Source organism: Anarhichas minor, unplaced genomic scaffold, assembly GCF_050575085.1.
Source record: "Anarhichas minor isolate MPS153535 unplaced genomic scaffold, ASM5057508v1 ptg000038l, whole genome shotgun sequence".
Lineage (NCBI taxonomy): Eukaryota > Metazoa > Chordata > Actinopteri > Perciformes > Anarhichadidae > Anarhichas > Anarhichas minor.
The window spans coordinates 3,000,001-3,022,334 of record NW_027466484.1 but is presented as its reverse complement, the minus strand read 5'-3'; the positions used below and the strand labels follow the sequence as shown (position 1 = coordinate 3,022,334).

At 46.0% G+C, this 22,334-nt stretch overlaps 1 protein-coding gene across 1 annotated transcript in view; it reads left to right on the top strand.

Moving 5' to 3' along the window:
* The window catches only part of mdga2a (MAM domain containing glycosylphosphatidylinositol anchor 2a), a 73,580-nt gene that overhangs the window by 5,377 nt on the left and 45,869 nt on the right, over nucleotides 1-22,334 (top strand). The window contains exons 2-6 of the mRNA XM_076107260.1: nucleotides 2,587-2,726; nucleotides 5,830-6,004; nucleotides 8,602-8,798; nucleotides 11,515-11,647; nucleotides 13,432-13,704. Of these exons, the coding sequence (XP_075963375.1) occupies nucleotides 2,587-2,726; nucleotides 5,830-6,004; nucleotides 8,602-8,798; nucleotides 11,515-11,647; nucleotides 13,432-13,704 (918 nt within the window). The remainder of the gene's footprint in view (nucleotides 1-2,586; nucleotides 2,727-5,829; nucleotides 6,005-8,601; nucleotides 8,799-11,514; nucleotides 11,648-13,431; nucleotides 13,705-22,334) is intronic.

Here is a 22,334-nt window from a genome sequence, read left to right as displayed (position 1 = left end):
ACACGATAACACGGTAACACACACGATAACACACACGATAACATGATAACACACACGATAACACGATAACACACACGATAACATGATAACACACGATAACATGATAACACACACGATAACACACATGATAACATGATAACACACACGATAACACACACGATAACACGATAACAGACACGATAACACACACGATAACATGATAACACACACGATAACATGATAACACACACGATAACACGATAACACACATGATAACACGATAACAGACACGATAACACGATAACAGACACGATAACACACACGATAACATGATAACACACACGATAACATGATAACACACACGATAACACACACGATAACATGATAACACACACGATAACATGATAACACACATGATAACACGATAACACACATGATAACATGATAACAGACACGATAACACACATGATAACATGATAACACACATGATAACACGATAACACACATGATAACATGATAACAGACACGATAACATGATAACAGACACGATAACACACACGATAACATGATAACACACACGATAACATGATAACACACACGATAACATGATAACACACATGATAACATGATAACACACACGATAACACGATAACACACACGATAACACACACGATAACATGATAACACACACGATAACACGATAACACACACGATAACATGATAACACACGATAACATGATAACACACACGATAACATGATAACACACACGATAACATGATAACACACACGATAACATGATAACACACACGATAACATGATAACACATGTTATGATAACACACATCAGCTCCTCTTCACACCACTACGTGTCATCACCATGACGCAGCCTGTAGTCAGTCAGTGTTGTTGTTGTTGTTGACTCTGGCCGTCAGATGTGTTGTCTGATCTGTTGCTATGACACTGATGTGATTTCACAGCCATACGGGCTCATTTTCTGCCTCATAAACTCTTCAAGCTCATTAGGATAAAAGGTCAAACAGTCTCGCTCACTGTTTTGGCTGCTGGTCTGTGATCAACACCTAACTTACCACAGCGCCCCCTACAGGCCTCACTGTGCACTGCAACATGACACACTGAAGGTGAGAGGTAGCAGATGTGTCCGGATCTCATAAACACACACACACACGAAGGGAGTCCTGGGTAATTTGCAGGTGGAGTGTGTGTGAGAGAGTGTGTGTGTGTGAGTGCGTGTGTCTGAGCGTGTGTGTGTGTGTGTGAGAGATTAGATTATTAAAGGGGAACAAAGAGATCCTTGTTTCCACAGCAGGAGGTTCAGAGTGTTTGATTATAAAATTAAATATGTCTCGAAGTATCTGTATGTAAATTAGTGTGACTATGGGCAGTCTCCTAATTATATATAATATAAATATTTATATTATATATAAATATTTATATTATATATAAATGTTTATATTATATATATATATAATATAAATATTTATATTCACTGTTTATCACTCGATGAATCCACAGATTAAAGATGATTTATTGATTTATCAGAAGATATTTTACAATCTTCAATCGTCTTGTTTCATATAAAACTGAACAGTTCTGATACTGTGGTTCTATTTAAACTCTACTGTGTACAGAGACTGTAGAACCCACACAGGTCATGAACCAGGAAGTACAGAGACTGTAGAACCCACACAGGTCATGAACCAGTAAGTACAGAGACTGTAGAACCCACACAGGTCATGAACCAGGAAGTACAGAGACTGTAGAACCCACACAGATCATGAACTAGGAAGTACAGAAACTGTAGAACCCACACAGATCATGAACCAGGAAGTACAGAGACTGTAGAACCCCACACACAGATCATGAACCAGCAAGTACAGAGACTGTAGAACCCACACAGATCATGAACCAGGAAGTACAGAGACTGTAGAACCCCACACACAGATCATGAACCAGGAAGTACAGAGACTGTAGAACCCACACAGATCATGAACCAGGAAGTACAGAGACTGTAGAACCCCACACACAGATCATGAACCAGGAAGTACAGAGACTGTAGAACCCACACAGGTCATGAACAAGTAAGTACAGAGACTGTAGAACCCACACAGGTCATGAACCAGGAAGTACAGAGACTGTAGAACCCACACAGGTCATGAACCAGTAAGTACAGAGACTGTAGAACCCACACAGGTCATGAACCAGGAAGTACAGAGACTGTAGAACCCCACACACAGGTCATGAACCAGCAAGTACAGAGACTGTAGAACCCCACACACAGATCATGAACCAGGAAGTACAGAGACTGTAGAACCCACACAGATCATGAACCAGGAAGTACAGAGACTGTAGAACCCACACAGGTCATGAAGACTGTAGAAGGTGTGATGAAGGTGATGGTGTGATGAAGGTGAAGCTGTGATGAAGATGAAGGTGTGATGAAGATGAATCAGTGATGAAGATGAATCAGTGATGAAGATGAGGCTGTGATGAAGGTGAAGCTGTGATGAAGATGAAGCTGTGCTCACTAACCGCTGTGATGAAGATGAAGCTGTGCTCACTAACCCCTGTGTGTCCTGGTCTCCACAGCGCCCCCTACAGTGCGTATCGTGCACTCTGGTCACACCTGTAACGTGGAGGAGGAGCGCTACAGCGAGAGAGTCTACACCATCAGGGAGGGGGAGACTCTGGAGCTGCAGTGTCTGGTGACGGGACACCCCCGACCACAGGTAACCACATACTGGGAACACTGGGGCCACAGGTAACCACATACTGGGAACACTGGGGCCACAGGTAACCACATACTGGGAACACTGGGGCCACAGGTAACCTCATACTGGGAACACTGGGGCCACAGGTAACCTCATACTGGGAACACTGGGGCCACAGGTAACCTCATACTGGGAACACTGGGGCCACAGGTAACCACATACTGGGAACACTGGGGCCACAGGTAACCTGCAGGTAATCTGCTTCCATTATCCAGTTTTTTCCATCTCTCATCGAATCAGTTTATTCAGCGCACCTACCAGTCACACCCACCTCGTCAGCTCATTACTCTCACCTGCTCACTCTGCTGCATCACTATTTAAACCCAGTCACACACACGCACCCACTCCCATTGGGTGCGTGTGTGTGGCATCATTTTCATGTCTACCCGCCCGTTTGGCTCGTCTTGTTCCCGGGTTTCCCGTCTGCCTGACCTGCCTCATTCTGCTAGATTTACTCCCTCATCTCCTGTCTTGTCCGTGGATCCCCTGTTGTGTCCTGTAAATTTCCTGTGTTGATTTCATTTCATTAAATACCTGCTTCACACTACTCTGTCTGGCCTGCATTTGAGTCCTCCACCACACCCCGTGACAAAATGATCTGGCCTGAAATGGACTCAGCAGACCACCGTTTGGAGCGCTGTCTCCATGAGTGATATGAACAGTTAGCGGGAACCCGCCTGGCCTTTGGAGGGCCTCCGAGTGTCCAGAAGGAGAAACGTGAACTGATGGACTGCCTGCTCAACCCTCGAAGGAGACAGGGGCAGAGGAAAGGTCAGACTCCCGTTCCCGCTGGGCCGCAGCGGGCTCCAGTTCCAGTCGCTGCCCTCTCCGGTCGGCGGTCCGACCGACTCCAGCTCCCTGTGTCCGGTCAGCGGTTCGGCCAACTCCAGCCGCCGCCGCCTCAGAGCCGCAGCTATCCCCGGACCCGGCCGCTGCCATCGTCACCATCATAATCAACACCTTCATCACCATTACCACAAGCATCATCATCATCATCGCTCTTATTTCTTCTTCTGTGGTCTCCTTGCTGTCAGTCTGTTGAGGCTATAAATAGATCGGCTGCTGGCTCACAGTCTGAATCTGCACACACACACTCACACACTGACACACACTCTCTCACACACACACACACACACACACACACACTCTGCCTCACTGCAGAGCTCAGCTTCCTCTGCATTTTTATTTCATCCTCTTCCTCCTCTTCATCCCTCCTCTGTTCCGCTCATGCTGCGTTCACACCAAACGCGTCGCGAATTATTCGCGCGAGTAGATTACATACAAAGTCTATGCACAGACGCGATGAGACTGTCGCGGCGCGAATCTGCGATGGCGCGGCGCGATGGACGCGAATCCGCGTCAAACGCCAAAGCGCCCCGAGGTGCGAGTTGAAATTTTTCAATTCTGCGAAATATTTGCGTTACGCCCCGGCGCGATAGCCTATCAGCATTGAGTTGCTCCCCCTGTCATCAGCGACGTCCTGCCGTTGCTGAATCAGAAACAATGGAGGAGAAATTAATAGTGGCGCGTCACATGTTTTTATTTCATGTGATACATTATAACATCATGAAAACTTTCACACAGAATGAAAATATTACACTGTGAAAAAAAAACATAATTATTTGAGTTTTCTGAGTTTTCTCTCTGCGATTAATGGCGTCGACCAATCAGGTTGTGAGGAGCAGACGTATTAGAATGAACAACATGGAGGCTGTGTAGTCTAAACCAAGAAGACAAAAATGGATTAGTCCTTTAAACTTTGACAAAGGAAGCGCAGATCACTCCTTCCTTCTTACCTTTCACAGTAAAAGCCCGAGACATATACACTGTTTACCAGAGAGAACTCAGGAGGAGAACTTTCCCTTTAACTTAATAAACAGCATCATCATGAGTGTGAAGGCTGCTCTGAAGTCTGAATGAATGTTGAAGATTTGATGGATTTATTTTGGTTAGTTTAAGTCCTCAGACTCAAACCTGTAAGTTTAAAGTAAAAACAGGAATATACAGATGCAGCTAAACATGATGAAATATAACAATAAAATAAGAAAAACCAAATGTAGTTTGAGAAGGTAAATACAAATAAACTAAATCAAATGTGGTAAAGACTAATGGAGTTGGAAAGTGACTGATGGTTAATCTAAACCAGTATCAACCAGTCTAAACTGGTCAATATCAACCAGTGACAACCAGTCTAAACTGGTCAATCTAAACCAGTGTCAACCAGTCTAAACTGGTCAATATCAACCAGTGACAACCAGTCTAAACTGGTCAATCTAAACCAGTGTCAACCAGTCTAAACTGGTCAATATCAACCAGTGACAACCAGTCTAAACTGGTCAATCTAAACCAGTGTCAACCGGTCTAAACTGGTCAATATCAACCAGTGACAACCAGTCTAAACTGGTCAATATCAACCAGTGACAACCAGTCTAAACTGGTCAATCTAAACCAGTGTCAACTAGTCTAAACTGGTCAATATCAACCAGTCTAAACTGGTCAATCTAAACCAGTGTCAACCAGTCTAAACTGGTCAATATCAACCAGTGTGAGTACCAAGCGAGAGAGAGGGGAGGTGATGGAGCAGGTGGAACTGAAAGAATCAGGGTGTAAAATATGCTGATGTAGGTAGAATGTGTTTGTTTATCAGGTCAGATTCACATAAAACACACAAAGTGTATATATACACTTTTATGTCAATATTTTATGTCTCTGATTTTAGTGAAAAATCAGTAGTTAAATGCAAAAAGGACAACATAGACTGATGATGATGATGATAAAGGAGATGATGGAAATGTGACCAACAGATGCTGAATGAGGACAAATGTGAACCACATACAGAGTTAATCTGCAGGCTGGCATCCATTCAGACTTCTAACTGAACACAAACACACACGCACACGGTCGTCTGGTATTATCTCTTACCTAAACCAGTGACAACTAGTCTAAACTGGTCAATCTAAACCAGTGTCAACTGGTCTAAACTGGTCAATCTAAACCAGTGTCAACTGGTCTAAACTGGTCAATATCAACCAGTCCAAACCAGTCTAAACCATCTGTGCAGATTCGTTGGACTAAGACGGCGGGCGGAGCTTCGGACCGTCAGACCGACTCAACGCTGCTGAACGAAACTCTGAAGATCACGAACATCAGCCGCCACCAGGGGGGGCGCTACTACTGCAAGGCTGAGAACGGACTGGGATCCCCCGCCATACGGTCCATACGGGTCGACGTCTACTGTAAGAACACACACGGAAACATGCACACGTGTGGTTAGCTTAGCTTAGCATTAAGACTGGAAACAGGTGGAAACAGTTAGCTTAGTATTGGGTGGGAAAATAGTTTGCTTGGCTTAGCGTAAAGACTGTAAAAAGGGGGAACAGTAAGCTTAGCATAAAGACTGGAAACGGGGTTAAACAGTTCGTTTAGCTTAGCATTAAGACTTGAAACAGGGGGAACAGTTATCTTAGCTTAGAGACTAGAAAAAAAGGGGAAATGGTTAACTTAGTATATGGACTGGATACAAAGATAAACAGTTAGCTTAGCATAGAGACTGTAAACAGGGGGAAACAATTATCTTAGCTTAGAGACTAAAAAGTGGGAAACAGTTAGCTTATATTAGCAAAGAGACTGGAAATGTTAGCTTAGCATACATACTGTAAACAAAGGAAAAAAGTTAACTTAGCACGAAGACTGTAAACAAGGCGAAACAGTTAGCTTAGCATAGAGACTGGAAACATTTAGCTTAGCATAGAGACTGGAAACAGTTAGCTTAGCATAGAGACTGGAAACATTTAGCTTAGCATAGAGACTGGAAACAGTTAGCTTAGCATAGAGACTTGGAACAGATGGAACCGCACTTGCTGAAAGTCAGTGTTGCAGCTTCATAAATAAATAATTCTTCATTCCCAGTTTAACTTCCAGTGGCTGTTAGTGTCTGATTGTTGTCGACCTACATATGTGCAGCTCTGCTGGCTCATGAGATGTTTCACCTTCATGTTGTTCCAGTTGGGATGAACTAAATCCCAGTAATCCCAGTACAGAAACGTCCTTGGGGTGTTTTTTTATCTCTCCGACGTCCCGCATGTTTGTGCGTCTCCTAAAACGTTTCCTCCTAAAGTAACAAAGAATACCTGCAAGCTGTGAGCGTGTCGTTGTGTAACAGCCATAATATCCTGGAGCGTGTTTCTTACTGGGATTACAGGGATTTAAGTGGTACCTGAACGCATCATGGCTGAGTGCTGCCTTCAGGGCATGGATGCTTTCACAGGAAACTGTAGGAGGAAACAGAAGAAAGCATTTAACTCTTCAGGTCCTGATGTGTTCAGTGTGTTCGCTCTGTGTGAAGAACGTTAGCCACCGTTAGCCTCTCTGCTGGCGGGCGGACTCAATAACACGGACGTGCCCGATTGGTCGCCTGCCCTCAGCTGACCGTTCGCTGTGTTTCCAGCCAATTAAAAAGCAGTAATTACCCCGACCACAGGAGCGCTGACACGCTGTTTATAAAATATGAACATCTGTAAATTCAGACAAAGCTGGTGTCAGTGTTTCCACATGGAGGAACTATTGTTCTGTATATGTTTATATATTATAAGTATATATATATATAAGTAATATAAGTTTATATGTGTATATAATTATGTTTGTGTATTTATATATTTATATGTTCATATGTTAAATTTTGTTAAATGTCACATTAAAAAAATAATATATGTTTATATATTTATAAATGTATATTCATAAGTTTATATATTAATAATATATTTATATCTTTAAATTAGTGCTGGGCGATTAATCGCATGCATTTTTTGCGATTAATCGTGATTAATCTCATTGTTATGGCAAAGTTCAATAATGAATTCAAAAGTAGTGTATTGTGCACTTTTATTTTAAAGTGCTGCTATATGAACAAAAGGGCAATAACATTTGGTTTGCAAACACTTTAAACACATCAGGTTATTTTTAACAGCAGTATTCTCTTTACACAGTAGCAGTTCATAACTTTATCTTCATGTGTGTAATAGATGATATTTGAAATATACACCTTGAAAACTGCAAACACATCTACTTATTTTGTTAAATTCTCAGTAGCGATAACTAAATTATGCTTATTATACATATTCCAAACAAAAACACTTTAAAAACTCGACAATATGTATTTTAATATTGTCACTGTTTTAAATTTTTTGATTGCATGATTTACTTTTATTGTGAAGAGCATGAAAACGGAAGTGCTTTTAGTTTGAAGAGACAGGAAGTAGAATGGTACGTGTTCGCTAACAATGTTGATGAAACGTAGAAAACCACATGTCCGGTGCAAGAGTGCATTGTGTTCACTGTAACACTGTAATACTGCAGTTCAGACAGTAAAGTGTTCTGTTCAAACAAGACGTGTCTTGGTCCTCACGAGAAGCTCCACTTCACAACAGTCACGATCGCGTGCGTGTGTGTGTGTGTGTGTGTGTGTGTGAGAGACAAGAGTGAAGGACGGTGACGGAGTGTAGGAGGGGTTCTGGACCCGGGGGAAGAAGGAAGTGACGCCACACGAACACAGCTGTTCACTGCTTGCTGCCTGGTTCTTGTGTTAAAAATGTCGCATAATAATAAATAAATAAAAAACTGCGTTAACGCGTGATAATATAATTGTCGGTGTTAATTAATTAATGCGTTAATGCGATAATAACTTGCCCAGCACTACTTTAAATATTTATATCTTTAAATGTAAATGACTTTCCAGTAAATTAGACTTCAGATTTGTTTTAAACCGAAACGTTCCCTCCTCTCTATCACCTCCTCTTCCTCCTCCTCCCCTCTCTATCACCTCCTCCCCCCTCAGACCTGGATGACCCGGTGATCTCGGTCCACCAGAGTGTGGGTGAGTCTAAGGAGCAGTTCTACTTTGAGAGGACAGTGTTTCTCCGCTGCGTGGCCTCCTCCAACCCTCCGGTGCTCTACAGCTGGAGGAGAGGACGGGAGGCGCTGACTCAGGGCTCAGACGCCGGCGTGGAGATCTACGAACCGTTCTTCACTCAGGTGAGAAGACACAGCTTCTGTTTCTATGAGGTCTGTGGTCATCGTATGGGAGGTAGTGAGGAGGTCAGGACGTCAGAAGAGGTCAACATTTCTCGTGAAGAGAGCTAAAAAACACTTAACTTTGGGCCCATATTGACGAGCCGTACTTTAACGTAGAAACATGATTCAAAGTTTAAAACGTAGACAAAACGCTGCACTTTATTGAGCCAAATGGACATTTTGATTGCTAGCACAGTTTTCATGAAGTCACAGATTAAGTTTCAGGAACATTTTGGGTCTGTTTCAGATTTTATAATGGGTGTGTATTGCGCAGCTCGTTAAGAGCTAGAGTGAGAGAATAACTGTCAGAGTGGAGCGGAGCAGGAAAATATTCTGTGATTTTTACAAACAAATTGCTCCCACAATTTTTACTCTTTATACACCATTTTGGTCAAAAAGCTTGGAAATGTTGTGCTGGTCGCAGTAAAGTGTCTATGGAATCCAACAGACTTACACATTTGGCTCAAAGAGCCGCAGAGCGACATGAACTCCAACCAACTGCTCCATTTGTCTATTGCTCTGGAGCTCACATTATTAACACCACAAACATAAAAAACACATCAGCGCATTCGGCAGAGTCTTTGTCATGATACCCATATTTTGTTGATTGGACTCATGGTTTTGGTATAGGGGGCAGAGGTTTGAAGGTAGTTTTGTTAAAAGTCCCTGTCTACTCTAACCTTTCTTAACTAGCCTGTAACACACAATGCTCAGGTTATTTATCATTATCTTGTTATGAGCAGGGAGGGGATTGTTGAAAAATGAAAAGCTGAATCTGTAATATTGTATCATCATATGAGCTGATCGTTCAATACAATTTGGGTATTTAAAAAAAGTAGCTCCACCTGCAGCAGTGAAATGATGCTTTGGTATTAACGAGTACTTTTGATACTTTATTTGACTGATAATAATTCTACACCAGCACGTATATAAAATTCTAAATGCAGGACTTTTACTTGTAGTAGAGTATTTCTACATTGTGGTAGTCATACTTGAACTTTAATTAGTAATTAACAACTGATCAAAATGTTGATGAATTATGCTAAAACAAGTTAAGATAAAAAAGTATTAAATATTTTCTATTTTCATTTTATTTATGTTTTATTGTTCATTTTCATTTTTATATTTTTATTTATTTAATTTAATTGTATTTAATTTATTGTTTTATTGTTTTATTTGGTAGGGACAGTACACATTAATAAAACATGAATGCTATTATAATATATATTATAATAACATTAATAAAACATGAATTTTATTATAATATATATTATAATAACATTCATAAAACATGAATGTTATTATAATATATATTATAATGATAATCTGTCGTCCCTGAACGGTTTAGATTAAAATTACAAAGTTCTGCATCGTTTAACCTTTACAATGTTTAAATGTTGACTTTCTAACGTTCATCTTTCCTGAGCGCTGGTATTGACCTCAGCACCGTATGAGGGCAGAAGAAAAAATGTCAAAACTTGAGTCAGTTCAAACATATTTGTCCCAAAATCTAAAAGCGGTCTCTGGTTTCTGAACCGTGGCGTTGCAGAGGACGAATCTTTGGACCTACCTGTCTGTCTCACCTCTCTGTCTCACCTGTCGTCATGACAGAGAGAAGGAGGTCCACCATCTGATGTGGATCCTCTTGGATCCTCCTGGATCCTCCCTTTAGGGTGCCCATGTCTCTCCAGGAGGACGTCTTTGTTTCCAGAGTTATTTTTACATCTATTTACCTGTTTACCAGTTTTAGTACCCGGACCCCCAGAGACAGACAGAGGCTCTTCATGGTGTCTTTGGTCTCTTTGGTCTCTTTAGTCTCTGAGGATCTACAGGAACCATTAAAGCTGCTCCATCAGACTAAAATAGTTCAGTTTGATTTACTTCCAAACCTCGACAGGATTACAGATATCCACCATTCCTCTCATGCTTTAATAATAATAATTATATAAAAATAACTTCTCAGGTGAGGAGAGAAGGATGAATGATGATGATCAGTTTGAAGTTTGTGGTTTTACTTTACTTTTTACATTTAATTGCAAACACTGTGTGAGTTAAACTTTGTGTCTGTGATGTGAAGATTTATTTTATTTTTAATAACTAACACTAAACAAACTTCTGCTGTTCTCCTTCATATTCTGTAACTTTAAACTTTCATCCTCCGTCAGGGAGTTCAACGGTTCGTCCTGTAATTTAAGTCCTCCTCCTCCTCCTCTTCCTCCTCTTCTTTATCTTCCTCTTCTTCCTCCTGTGAATTATAAACCTCTACAGAAAGAGACTCCACACTCTGGTTTAGACTTAATTTGAAGCAAAGTGAAGTCGGCCAATCAGGCGTCCAGTTATCAGCCCAGATAAAGCCTTCAGCCCCCCCTCCTCCTAGGCACTAATGAGGAACTTATCTCCTCCTCATCATCATCAGGCTGCCATCTTTGCACAAGCATACCATTTAAATGTCATCTAATCTCATCTCATCTGTCTGTGAGGCGGAAGGAGGAGGAGATGAGAGAGATTTAAGCAGTGAAGAGGAGGAGGAGGAGGAGAAGAAAGATGAGGAGAAAGTGAGGAAGAGTTCATGTTTCATTAAGGTTTAGATTGGAGTCAGGGTCCCGGGAAGGCAGTGTGTTAATGAGGGTCCTCACAAGTACAGTCAAACAAACCTCTGTGTGTGTGTGTGTTACAGGGTGAGACGAAGATCTTGAAGCTGAAGAACCTTCGTCCTCAGGATTACGCCGGCTACACCTGCATCTCCTCCGTCAGGAGCGTCTGTGGCATCGGAGACAAAAGCGCCCACTTCAGTCTGAACAACAGGACAGGTAACACACACACACACAAACCGAAACACGCACACACAAACCGACACACACACACACGGTTCTAATTTAAACCTTAAACCACAGTCAGGATGTGAACCCTGAAATTTAGAGTTGGACTGTGTGGGGACCAGACTTCAGAAATGAGTCCCCACAATGTAGGTGTGTTTATAGGTCCCCACTACGTCATATTTATATATATATATATATATACACACACACACACAAACCTGGACCATGCTCGTCCTAGTTCTGAACCCTGACATTTAAGAGCTTGCAGGGACCAGATTTCACTGCTTCACTGTGTGACAGTAAGTTTAAATAAAACATAAAGACGTACTTTCTGGTTTCTGTCTAAAAGGAATTTAATTTAAAATGTTGCTTACATCAAACACAGACTAAGACAGAATTAGTAAATTGAATTTATTGAAATTCATCACGTTTTTGAGTTTTTAGATTATAGATTTAATAAAGTTATTCTAAAATTTGTTTACATTTTAATATATTTCTCATTATAACTATCTATATCTTTACTTTCTTCACCGTCCTGTCATTTTCATTTCATTTATTTCACGTGAAACATTTTTTAAAGTCTGTCAAATAAATAAAAATAGACAAATTTAGAAATCATAAAAAGAAAAGAACAATTTATTTTGTCAAAATAATTATATTTTTTCATCTTATTGTTTTAATAAATAAATCAGAATTTTGAGATTTCATCTCATGATTGTATTACTGTTCTGTTGTGTTTTGAACGGGCTCCTGACAGTTTATGATTTCATATTTCTTTAAACCTGCTCTCGTGTTCAGATGGATGTAAATCATAAATAAATCATCCGCTGCAGCTCTCTGACCTGTACAGTAGATCCTTCCTCCTCGCCCCAGTGGCTGATGGGATTTACATGATGTCAGCTTAACGGAGGTCGACTCAGCTATTTTTATCGCCCTGCTTATTATTTCTGCGTTTGCTGCTTTTCTGCAGCTGGTGGAGGGAGGCGGCTCTCTACTCTGAATCTGAGGAAGCTTTTTAAAACTGCAGCACGACGGATTATTTACACACGAAGACGTATTTAAAACCTCTTTTAAAATGGGACAAATGTAAACATTAGTCTGAGAGAAGTCCCATGATGCACCTGACCAACGAAACAAAAAACATTTTATATCTTTTTCACAGAAAACTTAATCAAATAAGAACCGTAATCATCAACTCTTTACTTCGATTTAACATTATGAATCATTCATATCTCAGAATCCATTCATGAGTCAAACTAATCATTGATATCTTTTATTTCAAAGCAAACATGTCAATCGTTTCATATCTTCAGATCATTTGAAGACGACATTTTTCACCAATTATTCAAGAAAATAATTTAAAAATGAATCATTAGTTGCAGCTTCAGTTGTTACTAAAGTTGTATTTTGTGTGTTATATATTACTGATTTAGATCTTTCTTTGTTTACTTCCTACGTTTATGATTTCATCCAACATGAAGGAAACAGATTGTTTAACTCTATTCTCCATTCGTTATTGACACATGATGATTTTCAGTCAACAAAGAGACATAAAGTTCATTCTTTTACTCACATATTCATTAAATTTATAGTTTTTTAATATATTTTGTTGCTTTTTAAAGAAAATCACTGCGACGTCATGGAAACATAAACGGATCACAAAAGCATAAAACGCATGAATAAAAATATAATGAAGATAAAATATGAAGTATTAAGAGAAGACAGAATTAAAGTGAAGGAGGAATAATAAGTGTGAAGTTGATTCCCTCCTCCAGCTCCTCCCTCCATTAAGCTCCTCCTGGACGACCCCCTGGTGGTGAACCCGGGGGAGACGATCACTCTGGTGTGCGTGCCGTCGGGCGGAGACCCTCCTCCCTCCCTGGTGTGGGTGAGGCCCGGAGGGGAGGAGCTCCCGAAGAAGAGCGTCGTCAACGGCGGCACGCTGACCGTCCCGGCCGTCACCGTGGACGACGGCGGCGCCTACAGCTGCGTGGCGTCGAACAACGTGGGAAACCCCGCCAAGAAGTCCACGACCATCCTGGTCAGAGGTACGACTTCAACAGGAACCTCTCTCCGTTTAATCCACCAAGCACTGACATCACATCCTGTCCGCTGACATCACATCCTGTCCCCTGACATCACATCCTGTCCCCTGACATCACATCCTGTCTGCTGACATCACATCCTGTCCACTGACATCACATCCTGTCCCCTGACATCACATCCTGTCTGCTGACATCACATCCTGTCTAACCCCCACATGGTACTGCGTTATTATGGTGGCAGTACTTCTTAGAGGGAACACGGTTCACTGACCATGAGCAGAGTTGTGACGTGTTGACGTCACACTGAACCACCGGTCCTGTTGAGTTGTCCTTTAGTCCAAGAAGAGTCCACGACTGTGTTCATGTAACTAAGTCCCTCAGTATAAGCAAAGTTAGTGTAAAAATCGGCGTTATAAAGTCCCTAAGTCGAGCGGTGTAAGAAGTACTTCTCTGCTCCTCGTCTGGTGAAATGAGGTGAAATTGCGTCAGATGTGAGTCGCTCTATTTCTGGAGAGAACCTGGTTCCTGTGGGATTCCTCTGCAGCTCCACAGTCGTCTCACCTGTTGCACGGAGTCTTTTTCTTTCTCTCTTTTGTGTTTCCGTCTGACGGCGTTCAGGTGAGTCCTCGGCTTCAGTCGCTGCAGCTACAAAAGATACACATTCGTGTTTTCACTTGTTCTGGAGGAACAGGCTGCTGCAGAAAGAGACCAGAATAGATCCGACACATCCGACAACAAAACGCAGCGTTTATCTGCGTCTGTGCAGACGCTGAGCTCTCCCTTTATTTCACTCTTTCACCGATCAAATCCTCCTCTTCTTCTCTGCGCCGTGTCGGCGTTTTCCCTGCAGGCGCCATGAAGAAGATGACATCATTGGTGAGTCGGCGTGAGTCTGAGAGGACGAGAAGAAAATCAGCAATAACTGATAACGTCTGGTTTCAACTCGTTCAAGTTCATTTTAAAAACAGCAGAAAGACATGAAACACTTAAAAATATAAAAATACAGTAATCACCGCATCATGTATCTTTCTCTGTTCTAAAAACATTTAAGTTGCAATCCTTCAATTCTGATTTATTAAGATTTTTCTATTTCAGTGAAAACTAATCTAAACGAAACAGATATTTATTTGAATGATAAATGCTGATTATTAACTATTTAAAGGTTATCTACGTATAACATATTATTCATATCTGTCATGCTAGCTGTTTCCCCCTGCTTCCAGTCTTTATGCTAAGCTAGGCTAACCTGGCCTCCAGCTCTGAACTGTTTCTTTCTTGTGTTTCCTTCGTTCACTTTGTTTTATTCATTCAGCATGACTCACCTGTGTGTGTGTGTGTGTGTGTGTGTGTGTGTGTGTGTGTGTGTGTGTGTGTGTGTGTGTGTGTGTGTGTGTGTGTGTGTGTGTGTGTGTGTGTGTGTGTGTGTGTGTGTGTGTGTGTGTGTGTGTGAGCTGCTGACCCTGCAGCTTGTCAGCCCTCCTCCTTACTTATTTAAGTCCCATCATGCACATCTCTCTCTCTTTATGTAAGTTACTGTCTCTCTACCAGTCCTCCCAGTCTGACACACACTGCTGCTAATGGACCCTGTGTGTGTGTGTGTGTGGACTTTATGGACAGGGGGGAGGGGGAGGTAGACCTGTCCGGGGGGGTCGGAGATGAAGAGGAGAGAGAGGGGAGGAAGGCTGCTGGAGGAAGGAGGAGGAGGAGGTGAAGAGAGAGGAAGAGGAGGTGGTGAAGGGTGAAGGTGAGGTGTCTCTGCAGAGAAAGGTCTTTTAGGTAATTGAAGGACACTGAATCTCTTTCTGGAGCTTTCCTCCAAATCTCGCGGTCTTCATCAGTAGGGATGGGTATTGTTTGGGTTTTTTCCGATACCGGTGCTAAAACGATACTTTTAAAACGATACCGGTGCCTAAACCGATTTTTCTTCAAATTGAACAATATATGAACTGTTTAAAGTATACTATGAATATAAATAAATACAAAACACACACACACTCTGTATACACATACAGCTTCAAACTTCAGCAATTATTTTGCAGAAATATGAGCATATTTGGCAAAATACGACACCTCTCCTGACTTATTTTATTTGACCAGTTGGTGGCGGTAATGCGCCAATTCATCGTTTGCCAACCGCCACTACACCTCAAAGAAGAAGAAGCTTTCGCGTGCCGGATGTTGTGCTTGTTATGAGCGGCAGCGCTAAGTACCCGGTTGTAATAATACTATGAGTGAGGCGCGGAGGACCGAGGCTCTCGTTACCTGCTGCCAGGACGGAGTCATCAGAGTAGTGTAAAGTAAAAGTATTTCAATCGGCTCAGGCACCGAAAAGAATCACCGAAATCTGCGTTGCGTTTCGGTCCGGTAGATACCGGTCGTATAGGAACCCTATTCATCAGTCTTCGTTGCTAAAGCACTACTGTGTGTGTCTGAGTGTGTGTGTGTGTGTGTGTATGTATGTGTGTGTGTGTGTGTGTGTGTGTGTGTGTGTGTGTGTCTGAGTGAGTGAGTGTGTGTGTGTGTGTGCGCGCAGTGACTTTAGTGTGTGAGCGGCTGCATCCACCTCTAGTTATGCAACAGACCTTTAACTGACGCAGTGACACACACACACAGGGTTTTGTTCTGAGGCGTTCTTGCTTTAATCTTAATGAACAAGGACAATCATGCTCGCCTCACGAACTGAAGCTATTTATATACACACACACACACACAGATGTGGGATTTGAACCTCAACCTTCTGAAGACAGTAGAGGACGGAGACAGTCCTGTGACATGTGGTGACGTATGGCGACGTCCTGTGACGTGTGGCGACGTCCTGTGACGTGTGGTGACGTATGGCGACGTCCTGTGACGTGTGGCGACGTCCTGTGACGTGTGGCGACGTCCTGTGACGTGTGGCGACGTCCGGTGACGTGTGGCGACGTCCTGTGACATGTGGTGACGTATGGCGACGTCCTGTGACGTATGGCGACGTCCTGTGACGTGTGGTGACGTATGGCGACGTCCTGTGACGTATGGCGACGTCCTGTGACGTGTGGTGACGTATGGCGACGTCCTGTGACGTGTGGCGACGTCCTGTGACGTATGGCGACGTCCTGTGACGTGTGGTGACGTCCGGTGACGTGTGGCGACGTCCTGTGACATGTGGTGACGTATGGCGACGTCCTGTGACGTATGGCGACGTCCTGTGACATGTGGTGACGTATGGCGACGTCCTGTGACGTGTGGTGACGTCCTGTGACATGTGGTGACGTATGGCGACGTCCTGTGACGTATGGCGACGTCCTGTGACATGTGGTGACGTATGGCGACGTCCTGTGACGTGTGGTGACGTCCGGTGACGTGTGGCGACGTCCGGTGACGTGTGGTGACGTATGGTGACGTCCGGTGACGTGTGGTGACGTATGGTGACGTCCGGTGACGTGTGGCGACGTCCGGTGACGTATGGCGACGTCCTGTGACGTGTGGTGACGTATGGTGACGTCCGGTGACGTGTGGCGACGTCCGGTGACGTATGGTGACGTCCGGTGACGTGTGGCGACGTCCGGTGACGTGTGGCGACGTCCGGTGACGTGTGGCGACGTCCGGTGACGTGTGGCGACATCCTGTGACGTGTGGCGACGTCCTGTGGCGACGTCCTGTGACGTGTGGCGACGTCCTGTGACGTGTGGTGACGTGTGGCGACGTCCGGTGACCTATGGCGACGTCCTGTGACGTGTGGCGACGTCCTGTGACGTGTGGCGACGTCCTGTGACGTGTGGTGACGTGTGGTGACGTGTGGTGACGTGTGGCGACGTCCGGTGACCTGTGGCGACGTCCTGTGACGTGTGGCGACGTCCTGTGACGTGTGGTGACGTATGGCGACGTCCGGTGACGTGTGGCGACGTCCGGTGACGTGTGGTGACGTATGGTGACGTCCGGTGACGTGTGGCGACGTCCGGTGACGTGTGGCGACGTCCTGTGACGTGTGGCGACATCCTGTGACGTGTGGCGACGTCCTGTGACGTGTGGCGACGTGTGGCGACGTCCTGTGACGTATGGCGACATCCTGTGACGTGTGGTGACGTCCGGTGACGTGTGGCGACGTCCGGTGACGTGTGGCGACGTCCTGTGACATGTGGTGACGTATGGCGACGTCCTGTGACGTGTGGTGACGTCCGGTGACGTGTGGCGACGTCCGGTGACGTGTGGCGACGTCCTGTGACATGTGGTGACGTATGGCGACGTCCTGTGACGTATGGCGACGTCCTGTGACGTGTGGTGACGTCCGGTGACATGTGGTGACGTATGGCGACGTCCTGTGACGTGTGGCGACGTGTGGCGACGTCCTGTGACGTATGGCGACATCCTGTGACGTGTGGTGACGTCCGGTGACGTGTGGCGACGTCCGGTGACGTGTGGCGACGTCCTGTGACATGTGGTGACGTATGGCGACATCCTGTGACGTATGGTGACGTCCGGTGACGTGTGGCGACGTCCTGTGACGTATGGCGACGTCCTGTGACATGTGGTGACGTATGGCGACGTCCTGTGACGTATGGCGACGTCCTGTGACGTGTGGTGACGTCCGGTGACGTGTGGTGACGTATGGCGACGTCCTGTGACGTGTGGCGACGTCCTGTGACGTGTGGCGACGTCCTGTGACATGTGGTGACGTATGGCGACGTCCTGTGACGTATGGCGACGTCCTGTGACATGTGGTGACGTATGGCGACGTCCTGTGACGTGTGGTGACGTCCGGTGACGTGTGGCGACGTCCTGTGACATGTGGTGACGTATGGCGACGTCCTGTGACGTATGGCGACGTCCTGTGACATGTGGTGACGTATGGCGACGTCCTGTGACGTGTGGTGACGTCCTGTGACATGTGGTGACGTATGGCGACGTCCTGTGACGTATGGCGACGTCCTGTGACATGTGGTGACGTATGGCGACGTGTGGTGACGTCCGGTGACGTGTGGCGACGTCCGGTGACGTGTGGCGACGTCCTGTGACGTGTGGTGACGTATGGTGACGTCCGGTGACGTGTGGCGACGTCCGGTGACGTATGGCGACGTCCTGTGACGTGTGGTGACGTATGGTGACGTCCGGTGACGTGTGGCGACGTCCGGTGACGTATGGTGACGTCCGGTGACGTGTGGCGACGTCCGGTGACGTATGGCGACGTCCGGTGACGTGTGGCGACGTCCGGTGACGTGTGGCGACGTCCGGTGACGTGTGGCGACGTCCGGTGACGTGTGGCGACGTCCGGTGACGTGTGGCGACGTCCGGTGACGTGTGGCGACGTCGTGTGACGTGTGGCGACGTCCTGTGACGTGTGGCGACGTGTGGCGACGTCCTGTGACGTGTGGCGACGTCCTGTGACGTGTGGTGACGTGTGGCGACGTCCGGTGACCTATGGCGACGTCCTGTGACGTGTGGCGACGTCCTGTGACGTGTGGCGACGTCCTGTGACGTGTGGCGACGTGTGGTGACGTGTGGCGACGTCCGGTGACCTGTGGCGACGTCCTGTGACGTGTGGCGACGTCCTGTGACGTGTGGTGACATATGGTGACGTCCGGTGACGTGTGGCGACGTCCGGTGACGTGTGGTGACGTATGGTGACGTCCGGTGACGTGTGGCGACGTCCGGTGACGTGTGGCGACGTCCTGTGACGTGTGGCGACGTCCTGTGACGTGTGGCGACGTGTGGCGACGTCCTGTGACGTGTGGCGACGTCCTGTGACGTGTGGCGACGTCCTGTGACGTGTGGTGACGTGTGGCGACGTCCTGTGACGTGTGGTGACGTGTGGTGACGTGTGGCGACGTCCGGTGACGTGTGGCGACATCCGGTGACGTGTGGCGACGTCCTGTGACGTGTGGCGACGTGTGGCGACGTCCTGTGACGTGTGGCGACGTCCTGTGACGTGTGGTGACGTGTGGCGACGTCCGGTGACCTATGGCGACGTCCTGTGACGTGTGGCGACGTCCTGTGACGTGTGGCGACGTCCTGTGACGTGTGGTGACGTGTGGTGACGTGTGGCGACGTCCGGTGACCTGTGGCGACGTCCTGTGACGTGTGGCGACGTCCTGTGACGTGTGGTGACGTATGGTGACGTCCGGTGACGTGTGGCGACGTCCGGTGACGTGTGGCGACGTCCTGTGACGTGTGGCGACATCCTGTGACGTGTGGCGACGTCCTGTGACGTGTGGCGACGTGTGGCGACGTCCTGTGACGTGTGGCGACGTCCTGTGACGTGTGGCGACGTCCTGTGACGTGTGGCGACGTCCTGTGACGTGTGGTGACGTGTGGCGACGTCCTGTGACGTGTGGTGACGTGTGGTGACGTGTGGTGACGTGTGGCGACGTCCGGTGACGTGTGGCGACGTCCGGTGACGTGTGGCGACGTCCGGTGACGTGTGGCGACATCCGGTGACGTGTGGCGACGTCCTGTGACGTGTGGCGACGTGTGGCGACGTCCTGTGACGTGTGGCGACGTCCTGTGACGTGTGGTGACGTGTGGCGACGTCCGGTGACCTATGGCGACGTCCTGTGACGTGTGGCGACGTCCTGTGACGTGTGGCGACGTCCTGTGACGTGTGGTGACGTGTGGTGACGTGTGGCGACGTCCGGTGACCTGTGGCGACGTCCTGTGACGTGTGGCGACGTCCTGTGACGTGTGGTGACGTATGGTGACGTCCGGTGACGTGTGGCGACGTCCTGTGACGTGTGGCGACATCCTGTGACGTGTGGCGACGTCCGGTGACGTGTGGCGACGTCCTGTGACGTGTGGTGACGTATGGTGACGTCCGGTGACGTGTGGCGACGTCCGGTGACGTATGGCGACGTCCTGTGATGTGTGGTGACGTGTGGCGACGTCCGGTGACGTATGGCGACGTCCTGTGACGTGTGGTGACGTATGGTGACGTCCGGTGACGTGTGGCGACGTCCGGTGACGTGTGGTGACGTATGGTGACGTCCGGTGACGTGTGGCGACGTCCGGTGACGTGTGGCGACGTCCTGTGACGTGTGGCGACATCCTGTGACGTGTGGCGACGTCCTGTGACGTGTGGCGACGTCCTGTGACGTGTGGCGACGTCCTGTGACGTGTGGTGACGTGTGGTGACGTGTGGCGACGTCCTGTGACGTGTGGTGATGTGTGGCGACGTCCTGTGACGTATGGACAAACTGTCATTGACTTAAAGTCAAATATTTGAGGTTGTTATATGTATATACTATATATACGCATTCTGAAACAACGGTTCGTATGATATCTTATGAAAAAGTTTTCCTATTGAAGTCCAGCAACATGTGTCGATTCCTGCTCGTCTTCTCAACATAACTCCATCAGTGTCGATACTGAAGTACAGAAGTTCTGTGACAGATAAATCAACGTTGGTGGTGCCGTCTATTGAACAATTTAAAAATAGTATTACAGAAGTTATTCAACATTTATTTATTGGTCAAAGAATCTCAGATTTTAGTTGTTTTTGTGAAACGTTAATTTTTTCTTATTTGTGGTGGATTTGAATGAAATGTTGAGGTTTTGTTTCAGGTTCTGATGTTTCATAAAGATCTGATCTTGACTTTAGTGTCGTTGTGTTCTGAGCATCGTCCTTTTGAAGTTCATTTGGTAGAAATGGAGCTAAAGACGTAGTTGGATCTGTTGATGATCAGACAGATTCAAGCAGTTGACACCCTGTGATTGGCTGTGTGAACACGAGTCACATGACCCAGAGAGAGAGGCAGCAGCAGCTGGTCCCTGTGGACACTCGAGACAGATTAAACGGAACAAATGGCTTCCATCATCATTAAGCTCCATTTGGACGGATTCGTTTCTCCACAGCGGGAAGAGAAACCGTCATGATTCACTGTGTTCTGACCATCGCAACCTGCTGCAGGGTCACTGAGCCCTTTTTACAAATTCACAGATCTTAAATACATATTTATTTTGGAGTTTAGATCCCAGATGTGTGCTCCCCGTCTCTCTAATGGCAGACTAGACTTTAACAGGCATTAATTCACTGAAAACTACTAGAAGGAGCTTTTATGTAGTGTTGGTTCTGGCGTCCCCTGTGGACTAAAGTGGTAGTGTTTCTGCAGCAGGTCTGACATCCCATCGCAGCTCCTTTCAAGGATTTCAAGCAGGAAACAACCTATTCTTTAAAGTGAAGTCAAAGCTTCATGTGTTAAAGCTGCATTCTCTCTAGTGTCCACCAGGGGGCGACTCCTCTGGTTGTATAGAAGTCTATGAGAAAATTACTCTACTTCTCTCTTGATTTATTACCTCAGTAAACATTGTAAACATGAGTTTATGGTCTCAATCTCTAGTTTCAAGTCTTCTTCAATACAGCATGATGTTCATTTAGTACATTATGGTCCATTTAGAGTCAAACAGACCATAAAGCAGGGGATGCTTTAGGGCGGGGCTACACAGTGATTGACAGCTCTCTAGACGTATACGGCGTCTCTACGTCACTCCTCCTCAGTCCAGATATGGTCACTTCCTGTTCACTGGTTGTAAAAAACAAGATGGCGACGGTTGTTTCCTTCTCTCTGATTGTCACGACCTGGCTCTGACAGCCATGACCTAATCAGGGAGACGCAGACCGTTTACCAAAAGCAAAGAATTTTATTCGACATAACAAGTCATCC